Source organism: Bufo bufo, chromosome 10 (assembly GCF_905171765.1).
Source record: "Bufo bufo chromosome 10, aBufBuf1.1, whole genome shotgun sequence".
Lineage (NCBI taxonomy): Eukaryota > Metazoa > Chordata > Amphibia > Anura > Bufonidae > Bufo > Bufo bufo.
Genome location: NC_053398.1, coordinates 56,868,467 through 56,881,939, shown reverse-complemented (window position 1 = coordinate 56,881,939; position 13,473 = coordinate 56,868,467). Strand labels below are relative to the sequence as shown.

At 42.3% G+C, this 13,473-nt stretch overlaps 1 protein-coding gene across 1 annotated transcript in view; it reads right to left on the bottom strand.

Annotated features, from left to right (window-relative positions):
* Positions 1-969: 969 nt before the first annotated feature.
* The window catches only part of LOC120980992 (RING finger protein B-like), a 50,364-nt gene continuing 37,860 nt past the window's right edge, over positions 970-13,473 (bottom strand). Inside the window, exons 8-11 of the mRNA XM_040410428.1 lie at positions 10,584-10,675; positions 6,177-6,231; positions 1,649-1,746; positions 970-1,441 (exon numbers count right to left, since the gene is read on the bottom strand). Of these exons, the coding sequence (XP_040266362.1) occupies positions 1,236-1,441; positions 1,649-1,746; positions 6,177-6,231; positions 10,584-10,675 (451 nt within the window). The 3' untranslated portion in view covers positions 970-1,235. The remainder of the gene's footprint in view (positions 1,442-1,648; positions 1,747-6,176; positions 6,232-10,583; positions 10,676-13,473) is intronic.

Sequence of the window (13,473 nt, the reverse complement as noted above, 5' to 3'; positions counted from 1 at the left end):
AAAGGCAGCCAGCCAGCCAGCCAGACAGGCACAGGCTCAAAAGGCAGCCAGCCAGCCAGCCAGACAGGCACAAGCTCAAAAGGCAGCCAGCCAGCCAGACAGGCACAGGCTCAAAAGGCAGCCAGCCAGCCAGACAGGCACAGGCTCAAAAGGCAGCCAGCCAGACAGGCACAGGCTCACACGCATTCATCGACCAGGCATAAAAGCTACAGGTATTCAGCCGACCAGTCAGATGTGGTAGGGGCAAGCCAAAGAAGTATAGACGCAACATGCGTCAATCCGCCCAGCCAAAAGTTGCTACAGGCGTTCAGCCGACCTACACAAAAAAAAATGCAAGACAATCCACAAAGCAGGCATACAGTATATGGAAAGACCTTTAGCCATATAGGCATCAGTAATCAGAAAAACCAACATGACAGATGTTCAGGCAAGAAAGCCTGAAGCCAGTCATTCAGTCCTTCCAAAGCCAAGAGGCAGGCAGACAGGCCCCAAAGCCATGAGGAAGACAATCAGGCCCCAAAGCCATGAAGCCATGAGGAAGACGACCCAATATTTGCTGTGTAACTTAAGTAGAGTCATTATAAGGAGTACCTTCTTTCACAGCCATGGGAGCTGCATGATCTAGGCTCCTTCTTCCTCGTCTGATCCGCATTCCGGAGAATGCACTGAAATACATGTTCCCATGAGGCAGACCCTCCATGGACCCGTGCTGCATGCGGTGGAATGCAATACCCCTCTGGGCGGCTTCCTCTTAACCATGGATCTGGGCTTCAAATGTCACCCCCCCCCCCCCCCCCCCTGGTTCCTAGGGTCCTGTCAGCCCAAAACTATGGGCAATAGACCCCGGCAGGTATTTCCACATAGCCCTCCAGAACATTTCTGTGATCTCCTAGGCTAGCGGTACCAGAAAGGAAAAACTGCAAGTTTCCCGCTCCAGGGACAGGAAACCACTGACGTTGGAGAGAGGCTCCACCTTTTTATTCTGCAGGTTTCCTGTCCCTGGGGTGGATCCTCTCTGTTATGCTGCCGTGGGAGAAATGAAAATACTATGTTAATTTTTATTGACACATTTTGGTACATGGTACATCTGGAAAATTTCTGCTTTTTATTTCAGAAAGCAACCTTCTGAATGAAACCTATATATTAAAACTATTTACAATCACCATTATAAATATACACTTAAAAGAAAAATTCAGAAATGTTAGTAATGTAAAAGGAAATCCACACATAAGACGCTAGTAATCAAGGATATCCGATATCTGCAGCCTGACGGTATCACTGTAGAACTGGCCCTCATTGTCTCCTCCTCCAAAGATGAGAAGCTCATTAGGGGTAGTTTCCTCATCATCACCCTTCACTCGAGGGAGGGACAACATAGAATAACCAGCCCGAGGAGAACATGGCAGTGAATTATGGACCAATGTAGTCCAAGTTTTTGTTACTGTAAAAGGAAAAAAACATATTCCAAATTAATGTAACGTATACCCAATGCATTCTGTAAGATATACAGTTTGGTAGTATTATATTGACATCTCCAAATATAAAAGCAGTTGCAAATATAAAGACACAAATACGACCATCTTAACATTAAAAAAGTGTTTGTTAGTACTGTTGTAAACATTTCCACAAATACATATCTATAAATTACCTGTATTGAATATGTAAGTGTCATTAAGAGCCTGGTTTCCATCATAACCACCATGGATTAGGAAACGGGAACTGGACACAGAGGCTGCAGAATGCCAGCTAGAAGGAAAGGGTATATGAGAATGATCAGAATATCCATGCATAAGTCACACAATGTCACTATGTGGGCGAAGAGAGAGAGAGAAAAAAAAAAAAGCTATATGCCACCATATCTCCAGGTATAAAAGGTCATATTATCCAGTAGTATTAGTTCAAACTGTAAATGGTTCAAATGCTGAAAGAATAATTTAATAATGCCATATACAGAGCACAGTACAAAATAGATTACTGCTTGTCCAGAATGACTGGACAATTAAAATGTTTACTGAACAAACCAGGTACAAAATGGCTTATAATTAAAGAGCCTCTGTCAGCATGATCAGCCCTAATAAGCCTATCAATGAGCCTGGTAGTGTTGATCATGCTGATTAAAATGATAATTTATTTACCTTTGTAGGTTGCAGCGTTGTGGAGATGAGGATTTTTATCTTTATGCAAATCAGGCAGCTGGAGCACCAAGGGGCAGGCTGTAACACTGAGCACTGCTACTGATCAGAATAATAAGATACAAAATTAAAAAGCGGAGTGATAACCACTATATGGCGACAAACCCTCAGTGAATTTCAAAGAGAGCAGTATTAAACCCATAAATAAGTAAATAAATAGAAGGGTAATTATTGCATGTGTCCAGAAGGAAAAATACACCCTCCAATGGTTAGGCAAAGGGGATAAAGGAATAAGGTAAAAAGGATTATAGTATAAAAGTAATGTATTATGTACAAGTAATAACTCACTTTACTGGGGAGGGGGTCTGTAGGATAAGGCTAGGTCTACACGACGACATTTGTCGCGCGACAGATAGGGCACAACTACACTGCAACATTTGTAGCGCAACATTTTGTCGCACTAATGTCGCGCGACAATTTTTATAATGGCAGTCTATGGTGTCGCACTGCAACATACTGCGACGCAACAGTTGCAGAAAAATCCATCTCGAATGGATTTTCTGCGACTGTTGCGTCGCAGTATGTTGCAGTGCGACACCATAGACTGCCATTATAAAAATTGTCGCGCGACATTAGTGCGACAAATGTCGTTGTGTAGATGTAGCCTAAAGCTCAAGACACCTGCAGACTCACCCACCGGGATCGTTTGCAGTATTTTAGGAATAACAGCAGCCCTCGGATGGTGCTTCTGATATAGATTCCTTTACCGGTATCACAAGCAGCTCAACGCGTTTCAGGGGTGTTACCACAAACCCCTTTCTTCAGTAGCATTAAAAATACACATACATAACATAACCATAAAACAACAAAATTGCATCTCACCTGTAGGGCTCAGAACAGGAAGGGACCTAAAATCCCGTCTAAACTTCGTTCCTGGTAAGTGGGACCGGAAGCAAGGTGGAGAATACATCACTTCTGGTTTCTTAGAGTTCCGATCGTGTGTTCAACAGTGGAACGCATATAAATAAATATATAAATCTAAAGTTGTTGTCATCCATGATAGGGAATGGAATCATAATAATACATCTACCTAGTGGTCGGTTGTAAGGGAAAGTGTTCCCTACTCTGTCCGAGTTAAGTGCGAGGCCAGAAGATGAATAACTTCCGGTTCCACTAGTGTGGAACGCAAGTGTAGAACGCACTTGTGAGACGCACGCCAAAGGCATTGGTGCGTTTCATCTGCTGGGAGGTGTGTAAGGCTAAAAAGAACTTGGAGCACTAGGTGGGGGACATTTATATTTTCTTCCCTTTTATTAGTAAGTAGTCCCCAACCTAGTGCTCCAAGATCTTTTTAGCCTTACACACTTCCCAGCAGATGGAACGCACCAATGCCTTAGGCGTGCGTCTCACGCCACATCCCTCAAGTGCGTTCTACACTTGCATTCCACACTAGTGGAACAGGAAGTTCTTCATTTTCTGCCCTCGCAGTTAACTCGGACAGAGTAGGGAACACTTTCCCTTACAACCGACCACTAGGTAGATGTATTATTATGATTCCATTCCCTATCATGGATGACAACAACTTTAGATTTATATATTCATTTATATGCGTTCCACTGTGGAACACACGATCGGTATAACTCTAAGAGACCAGAAGTGATGTATTCTCCACCTTGCTTCCGGTCCCACTTTTAGGTCCCTTCCTGTTCTGAGCCCTACAGGTGAGATGCAATTTAGTTGTTTCATGGTTATGTTTATGTGTATTTTTAATGCTCCTGAAGAAGGGGGTTTGTGGTAACACCCCCGAAACGCATTGAGCTGCTTGCGATACCAGTAAAGGAATCAGAAGCACCATCCGAGGGCTGCCGTTATTCCTGATAGTACAAGAGATCCCGGTGGGAGAGGGTGAGTCTGCAGGTGTCTTGAGCTTTATCCTACAGACCACCTCCCCCAGTAAAGTGAATTATTACTTGTACATAATACATTACTTTTAAACTATAATCCTTTTTACCTTATTCTTTTATCCCCTTTGCCTAACCATTGGAGGGTGTATGTTTCCTTCTGGACACAGGCAATATATTCCCTTCTATTTATTTACTTATTTATGGGTTTAATACTTCTCTCTTTGAAATTCACTGAGGGTTTGGTGCCATATAGTGGTTATCACTCCGCTTTTTAATTTTGTATCTTATTATTCCGTTCTGATGTGTAGTTTCTCTACACTTATAGCCACACAGGCAGCCTCCCTCTTCTAACCCCACAGGTGATCTGTCCCTCTCTGGCGCTGTGTAGTTATTCACAAATTTTGGATATATATCCAAAATTATTTATTTGAGTAACACCCTTTTTTACACATTTTTTTCTTTATCACTGCTACTGATACCACCTTCATTGCTCTATTCACTTCCCCCTACCCTTCGATTGACAGGGCTAAAAGCCCCGTCTTCTGGTGCCTGCACTGTGCCTCACTAATAATCATTGGTAGTTCAGGATTAACATTATATGGAATCAGTGTCATTACATTATCAAAGTCATGCATTCCCCTAGGAACGTGCTGTGGCCAGTATGTATTCAATCATTGGTGGCAGCGGAGCCTCTGCAGAGGGGAGTGAGCGCTGTGCGGGAAGCAGAGAATACTTACCTTTACATCCTGCCAGCAGCTGCGCTCCTCCGCTATGTGTGGTGGTCTATCACTGGCGGCTTAACAATATAACATTTGAGACCGCTGCATACACAGCATCTCTCTCTAATCTTTTAAGACAACATACCATAATTTTCACCCTATAAGATGCACTCCTCCCCACAAAGTGGGGAGGAGAAATGTCAGCACGTCTTATGGGGCAAATACTCATTAGTACAACAGAACGGGAAGCGGTGAATGCAGCGCTCCCCTGGCTCTGTAGTCACCACTTTCTGGTTCTCGGCCACTCGCTGTGCTGTGACTGCGCACAGCGTGAAGAAGCACAGCAAAGTGCACAGCAGGAAGAATAGCTCTGGATGTAAGGAGCGGCGTCTGGAGCAGGAGAGGCAAGTTGATTTTTTATTTTAATTTTTTGTTGTTTACAGTACAAGCCATTTTTATAACCATCATTTTCAGATAAATATATAGCAACATTTAAAAATTTTACGTATCTGATTGTTTTAGTAGGGGGAATGTATAAAATCACCTTTCTAATAATGGTTTCTCAATTTTTTTATGGTGTTCACACTTAAAAAAAAAAAATTACTTTTTATTTCCTTTGGTAACTACTACTGTTAATGCAAAAAAAAAAAAAAAAAAAAAAAACACCCTCAATGTACTGTAACGTGCCAAAATACTTCGGTATCTGTTGGGACATATTATAAAGCTTCGGGACCTTTATTAAGCTATGGGCTGTGTCAAATTTCCAGGCTGACAGGAACAGAACCAAAAGAAGTCCCTTCCCAACCAAGATCTTCGTTTGTTGTGGTACAGAAATGGTTAAACTGTCTGGATAAGCACTTTCTCCGATTCCAGCTATTAGTGTTTGAGGATAGCTACCATTTCCAGCTGTCATTCAGCGTGGGCAGAGCTTTGTGTGCCACAAGATCACCATCACATACATGCAGGAGAGGACTCCAGCCTAACGTAAACGGGACGGATCAGTTATGCAGCCCATAGACTTCTATTATAACAGAATGAATAAAGTAATGCCTCTAAAGGCATTCCCTTATGGAATTGCATTATGGTCCGTGGTAACGGCAATTCAGTAAATACCACAACACGAACCTCAAAATATGAAATTCGCTCATCCCTAGTGATAATGCGTGGAGGAGGTTAAAGATATCTTCCGTTACATAGATACTGATGGCCTAGCCTCAGGGTAGGTCATCAATATCAAATCGATGGTGGTCTGACACCAGCTGTTTTTGCCATGTTGGCAAATGACCACTGCAGCCAGTGGCCTCAGCTCTCACGTCCTGCACTTAACTGGCATCAACAAGGGGACAACTCCAAAGAAGCCAAAGACATTTTGAGGCATCCTATAGGTTGGTGGTGGTAACTCTAAATTCAAAGTCACTTACCAGCGGGGTGTGGGGGAGCTTCCATTCACTTCAACTGGGGAGAACTCCATAAGTCCTGGCAGCAAAATAACAGATGGTACAGAAATTTAGATTCAAGGATTTTAATAATGAGATCACCTAAAGTAGACAACACCCTTAAAGCAAAGGGTCCATCAAAGATAATAAGTGTCATGCTGCTGGGACCTCCAGCGATATTCTGTCTGTTTGCAGATCAGCTCCTTATTATATGACTTCCACCAACTGTCTAAGGGTCCATTCACACGTCCGTAGAATGGGTCCGGATCCGTTCCGCAACGTTGCGGAACGAATCCGGACCCATTCATGCTCTATGGGGCCGGAAGAGATGCGGACAGCACAGTGTGCTGTCCGCATCCGCATTTCCGGAGCGCGCCACCGATCTTCCAGTCTGCAGCTCCTGAAAAAATATAGAACATGTTCTATTCTTGTCCAAAATTTACAAAAAATTTGGCAAAATTTGCAATTTTCTAAATTTGAATTTCTCTGCTTTCAAGACAGATAGTAATACCTCACAAAATAGTTTTAACATTCCCCATATGTCTACTTCACGTTAGCATCATTTTGCAAATTACATTTTTATTTTTTAGAAGAAAACATCTGACTGGGAGAAAACATCTGTATGTGGGTAAGTAACTGGCTGAGTGATAGAAAACAGAGGGTGGTTTTTAACGGTACACACTCAGATTGGGTCACTGTCACTAGTGGAGTACCTCAGGGGTCAGTATTGGGCCCTATTCTCTTCAATATATTTATTAATGATCTTGTAGAAGGCTTGCATAGTAAAGTATCAATTTTCGCAGATGACACTAAACTGTGTAAAGTAATTTACACTGATGAGGACAGTATACTACTACAGAGCGATCTGGATAGATTGGAGGCTTGGGCAGATAAATAGCAGATGAGGTTTAACACTGATAAATGTAAAGTTATGCACATGGGAAGGAAAAATGCAAGTCACCCGTACATACTAAATGGTAAAACACTCTGTAACACTGACATGGAAAAGGATCTAGGAATTTTAATAAACAGCAAACTAAGCTGCAAAAAACAGTGTCAGGCAGCTGCTGCCAAGGCCAATAAGATTATGGGTTGCATCAGAAGGGGCATAGATGCCCGTGATAAGAACATAGTCCTTCCACTTTACTAAATCACTAGTCAGACCACACATGGAGTACTATGTACAGTTCTGGGCTCCTGTAAACAAGGCAGACAAAGCAGAGCTGGAGAGGGTCCAGAGGAGGGCAACTAAAGTAATTACTGGAATGGGGCAACTACAGTACCCTGAAAGATTATCAAAATTAGGGTTATTCACTTTAGAAAAAAGACGACTGAGGGGGGATCTAATTAATATGTATAAATATATCAGGGGTCAGTACAGAGATCTCTCCCATCATCTATTTATCCCCAGGACTGTGACGAGGGGACATCCTCTGCATCTGGAGGAAAGAAGGTTTGTACACAAACATAGAAGAGGATTCTTTACGGTAAGAGCAGTGAGACTATGGAACTCTCTGCCTGAGGAGGTGGTGATGGGGAGTACAATAAAGGAATTCAAGAGGGGCCTGGATGTATTTCTGGAGTGTAATAATATTACAGGCTATAGCTACTAGAGAGGGGTCGTTGATCCAGGGAGTTATTCTGATTGCATGATTGGAGTCGGGAAGGAATTTTTTATTCCCCTAAAGTGGAGAAAATTGGCTTCTACCTCACAGGGTTTTTTGCCTTCCTCTGGATCAACTTGCAGGATAACAGGCCGAACTGCATGGACAAATGTCTTTTTTGGCCTTATGTACTATGTTACTATGTTACATTAGAAGGCTTAGAATTTTAGAATCAGTTTTTCAAAAGTGACCAAGGATCAAGTTAGTTCTGAGGTGACTTTGAAGGGCTTCCATAAGAGACCACCCCCCATTTTTACACACTGTTAACCCTTTAGGTATTCCGTAAAAATTAAAGCAAAATGGAGATAACATTTAAAAAGTCACTTTTTTTGCAGATTTTCTATTTTAATCAATTTTTCTCTGTAACACAGCAAAGATTAACAGCAAAACAAATCAATATTTGCTAGCCTGATTCTGCAGGTTACAGAAACACCCCGTGTGTGTTCATAATCTGCTGTATGGGAACACTGCAGGATTCAGTAGGGAAGGTGCACCTGATGGTTTTAGGACAGCAGATTTTTCTGGAATGGTTTTAGGGAGCATTGTCACAGTTGAATAGACCCTAAGGCACCCCTTCAGTGAAAGTCCCTGGAAAGTGACCACAGTTTGGAAACTACACTACTCAATAAATTTATATAGGTGTGTAGTTAGCACTTTGACCCAACAGGCGTTTCACAGAATTTCGAAACACTTGGCTGTGAAACAGAAAAATTTAAGTGTTTTTAATTTCCACAAGGAGTAACAGGAGAAAAAGCACCCCAGCTTGTTACCCATTTTCTCCTGAATATGGTAACACCTAATGTGTAATCGTAAAATGCTGTATGGGCACAAGTTTAGAAGGGAAGGTGCACTATTTGGCTTTGGAGGGCAGATTTTGCTGGAATGGTTTTTGGGTGCCATATCACACTTGAAACTACCCCCACAGAGGAAACTAGGGATCGACAGATTATCGGATTTACCGATATTATCGGCCAATATTCATGATTTTCAAAGTTATCGGTATCTAACCTTGCGTATATGCCGATAATGCGTCCAGCACTGCTCACTTATGAAAAAACATAGCCACCATGTTCAGTGGAGAATGAGGGAGGGAGGGAATCCCTCTCTCTTATGACGCGGCCGCCGCAGAGCCCAATAAAATGAGCGGGCTCCGAAACTGCCTGCACCACTGAATGTCTGGCTAATATTAAAGCAGGAGGAGGGACAGGGGAGGGTTTCCCGCTGCGCCGTCTCAGCTAGTGTGCTCAGCGAACAGCAGCAGCCTCCTCCTCCTCCTGAGCGTCCTCCCCAGAGTCAAGCAGCCAGCATAGCAGGTGCCTGGCTGTTGTGCCATCAATGATAATTTTAATACAAATACAGGAGGCGGGTGCCGGCTGTACCCACCTCCTGTATTAAAAGATAATTATCATTGGTGGCGCATTGCGTCCTTCCCCCCCCCCCCCCCCCCCCCCCCCGCAGTATTAAAGTCATTGGTGGCAGTGGCCGCAGTGTATTTTCTTGCAATAAAATGTTGCTTTATCCGCAGACTTTTCATTTTCACAGGGGTAAAAGCACCTGTTTCTGAGTATGACAATACCACCTATTTGGTCATAAAGTGCTGTTTGGGCACACTGCAGGTTTTTTTTTTATTCTAGTAAACACACCGACAACAGCATTTGTTGTAGTGTAGTGAGCATTTTGACCCTACAAGTGTTTTGCAAAATCAATACCCAGCCCAGCAGACACCAAAGTGACAAATGCTATTTTTCTACAGATATGCCCTTTCAGTAGCCAATATGTTGTGGCCAGTGTGAAAATCAAGCCCTCTTATTATGATGTGGCCCTAATCTTTTGCCTGGACATACAACAGGGCCCAGGAATATAAGAGCACCATGTGCATTTGAGGCCCAATGTGGTAATTTATTTATTCATCTTGTACTGACAACTGTAGAGGCTCTGGAGTGAAATAAATGGAACACCTGAGAAATGACCTTGTGGAAACTACACCCATCAACATATTTATTAAGGGGTGGAGTGAGCATTTTGACCCCACAGGGGTTTTGCAATAATCAAAATTAAAATTGCACTTTTTGCACAGATTTCATTGCCCAGCTTGCTCCATCTGACACACACACATACACACACACACACACACAAACGCCCTTTAAATTGCTAGGCAGGATCTACTTGGTACACAAATGCCACAAATTTGACTGCTGTTTGGGTACTCTGCAAGGTTCAGAAGGCAAAGACCAACTTTTAGCTTTTGCAGAAAAGATTTTGATGGATTGATTGCTTTTGATCTGTCTCTGAGGTACCAGTACAGCTATTCTCAGAGAACCATACATTTCTATTTTTCTCTTAATAGAGCGGTGTCATGGCTTTTTTTTTTCTATTCAGTTAGCATTATCACTGGTTCTAATTTGGGGTACATACAACTGTTTGATCACTTTTTATTTCACTTTTAGGAAAGCAACATAAAGAAAAAGGCAGCACTTCCACCATTGCTTTTGGGGTTTTTTGTTATTGCAGCGTACGCCACAGGAAAAAATGACATGTTATCTTTATTCTGCTGGTCAGTACAATTACAGAATGACAGTGTCATCTTTTTTCTCAGTCTTGCTGCTTTTACACATAAAAAGTATTTTAAAAAAATGTTCATAATTTTTATTTTATTTTTTCTGGTAGTGGTCTTGTGTAGATTAAATGCACACACTTCTTTTGTCAAACACTAGCCACAATTACTCACCAAGATCAAGAAGATAAAGATCATTGTAACACACTGGTGTGTCCCAGCCCCCGAAGACATACAGCTCTTTGTCCAGAAGGCAGGCTGAATGCCTGAAAAGAAGACAGGACAACATACATATACAATCAGTAGAAAAAGAACAGGCAAAAAGTAAAATGCTGCTGAACAGCAGGATTTCATCCAACATTCTGGGATCAAAGGTGCAAGTGAAATAAGATCAGACACTGACTATGTTAGGCCAGATTACTGCTAACGAGCGTTCGTACAAACATAGTTAGTGATCCTCTGCTGGTGTAAAAGTGACGATTACCTGATGGACAAGCAAAACGCACGTTCTTGGGTAATAGGATCGTTTATCCGGTCACCTAAATAATTGTTTGCCAGCGGCAGATAGTGCCATCTAAACAGTCTCTCCTGCTGGCAAACAATGATTCTGTATGGGGATGAGCTAAGGCATTGGGCTAATTTCACATCTGTAGCATGGATACTGGCAGGCTGTTCCGGCAGAGAACAGTCTGATGGAATTCTCTTGATCTGGCGCTGCCAGATGCAACCAGAATGCGCGCTGGCCCCCTTAACTATAATGGGGTCTGGAGATCTAACAAATATGCAGAGAATTGGCCAAACAAAAACCGCTGCAGTGTGTGTCCACCCGATTACCAGCATTCTCTGCAGAAACTGGCAGCTGGATCGCAGTGCCGCAGCAGAAGTGAGTAGCCTTAGTGATCGATCCTCCCCACGTAATAGCAGCGGTCACCTTCATTGACGAGCAGGCGATTGTCAGGAAGGAACGCTTCCTTCCTGACAATAGTCTGCTCCACAATTAAATATCCACCATCACTTGGTATTTAAATGTGTTCACTACTTTTACATCATTCAAGCTTTCTGCTCCCTTTTATTTCCTGTTACTACTACATATTTTACACATTGCAGCATCTAGTGGCTGCTGACTCCATGATTAGTAAGGGAGTCATCTGTATACCGCTTACCCCTCAGTCCATACATGTTAGTGGACGGTGCACACAGCTAAATCCCTCCCACAGAGGTGAGAATGTAAAACTGGCAGAAACGATGCATCATGGAGACAGAGACAAACAGTTGTGTTCAAAATAATAGCAGTGTGTGTTTAAAAAAAAAGTGAAAAAAAGCTCAAAACCCTTCTAATAGCTTTTATTTCCATACACACAAATGCATTGGGAACACGACACATTCTATTCCAAATCAAAACATGAAGAAAAATATATCAAATTTGTGTTGTTCCTCTAAAAAAAATTAAAGAAAAGTGATTAGACTGTTCAAAAAAAAATAGCAGTGTTTGTATTCTTTACAAACTCAAACATTCACTATATAAACTGAAAAATGTTTGAAGATTTTGCTTTCCTTTGAATTACTTAGTGAAGTTGTATATATTTAGTTGTATAACCGCTGTTTCTGAGAACGGCTGTACATCTGTGTTGCATGGAGTCAACCAACTTCTGGCTGGCTGTGAACAGGTAATCCAGCCCAGGCTGATTGGACTACATTCCACATTGCTTCTCCATTTCTTGGTTTTGCCTCAGAAACTGCATTTTTGATGTCACCCACAAGTTTTCTATTGGATTAAGGTCCGGGGATTGGGCTGGCCACTCCATAACGTCAATCTTGTTGGTCTGGAACCAACATGTTGCACGTTTACTGGTGTGTTTGGGGTCATTGTCTTGTTGGAACGCCCATTTCAAAGGGCGTTTCCTCTTCAGCATAAGGCAGCATGACCTCTTTAAGTATTCTGATGTAATCAAACTGATCCATAATCCCTGGTATGCGATAAATAGGCCCAACACCGTAGTATGAGAAACATCCCCATATCATGATGCTTGAGCCACCATGCTTCACTGTCTTCACAGTGTACTGTGGCTGGAATTCAGTGTTTGGGGGTCGTCTGACAAACTGTCTCCGGCCACTAGACCCAAAAAGAACAATCTTACTTTCATCAGTCCACAAAATGTCTCTTTAGGCCAGTCAATGTGCTCTTTGGCAAATTGTAACCTCTTCAGCACATGTCTTTTTTTCAACAGTGGGGCTTCTTGCAGATAGCTTGGCTTCACATAGGCCTCTTCTGACTGTAACAGTACTCACAGGTAACTTTAGACCTTCTTTGATCTTCCTGGAGCTGATTATTTTTTTTTTGTTTCAAAAATTAAATCATTGTGTAAAACTTACATAAATAAATAAAGTATACATATTAGGTAAGTTTTACACAATGATTTAATTTTTGAAACAAAAAATAAATAAATCATGTTTTTGTGTTTCCATAGTCTAAGAGCCATAGTTTTTTCAGTTTTTGGGCGATTATCTTGAGTAGGGTCTCATTGACCGTTAACATGACCGTTTTATAGATCAGGTCGTTACAGACACGGCGATACCTAATATGTGTAGTGTATTTTATTTTTTTTAATTTTTATTCTGTGATAAATGTTTTTTGTTTTTTTTATCTGAACTTTTTTCACTTTTTTTGACCCATACCCGCTTGGTTCTTGAAGATCCAGTGGGTCTGATGTATGTATAATACAGTACAGAACCCTATATAGGGCTCTGTACTGTATTTTACTTACACTGAACAGATCTATGCTTTTAGCATAGATCTGTTCAGCACCATGGACAGCAGGACGCCTGAGTAGGCGTCCTGTTGCCATGGGAACCTTCCCCGTCTGCCACAACTTCGCAGACGGGGAAGGGTAAGCACAGGGCTGAGGGGGGCTGTCGGGGGGGCTCTCTCCCTCTCCATCGGGGGGCTGCAAAGGCACAGCAGCCCCCCGATGGAGAGGGAGGGAGCTCCCTGACCGATGACAGTTACATTTTTCCATACAGCGGTCCGTACGGAAAGGGTTAAACGGCTGACATCTGCACAGAT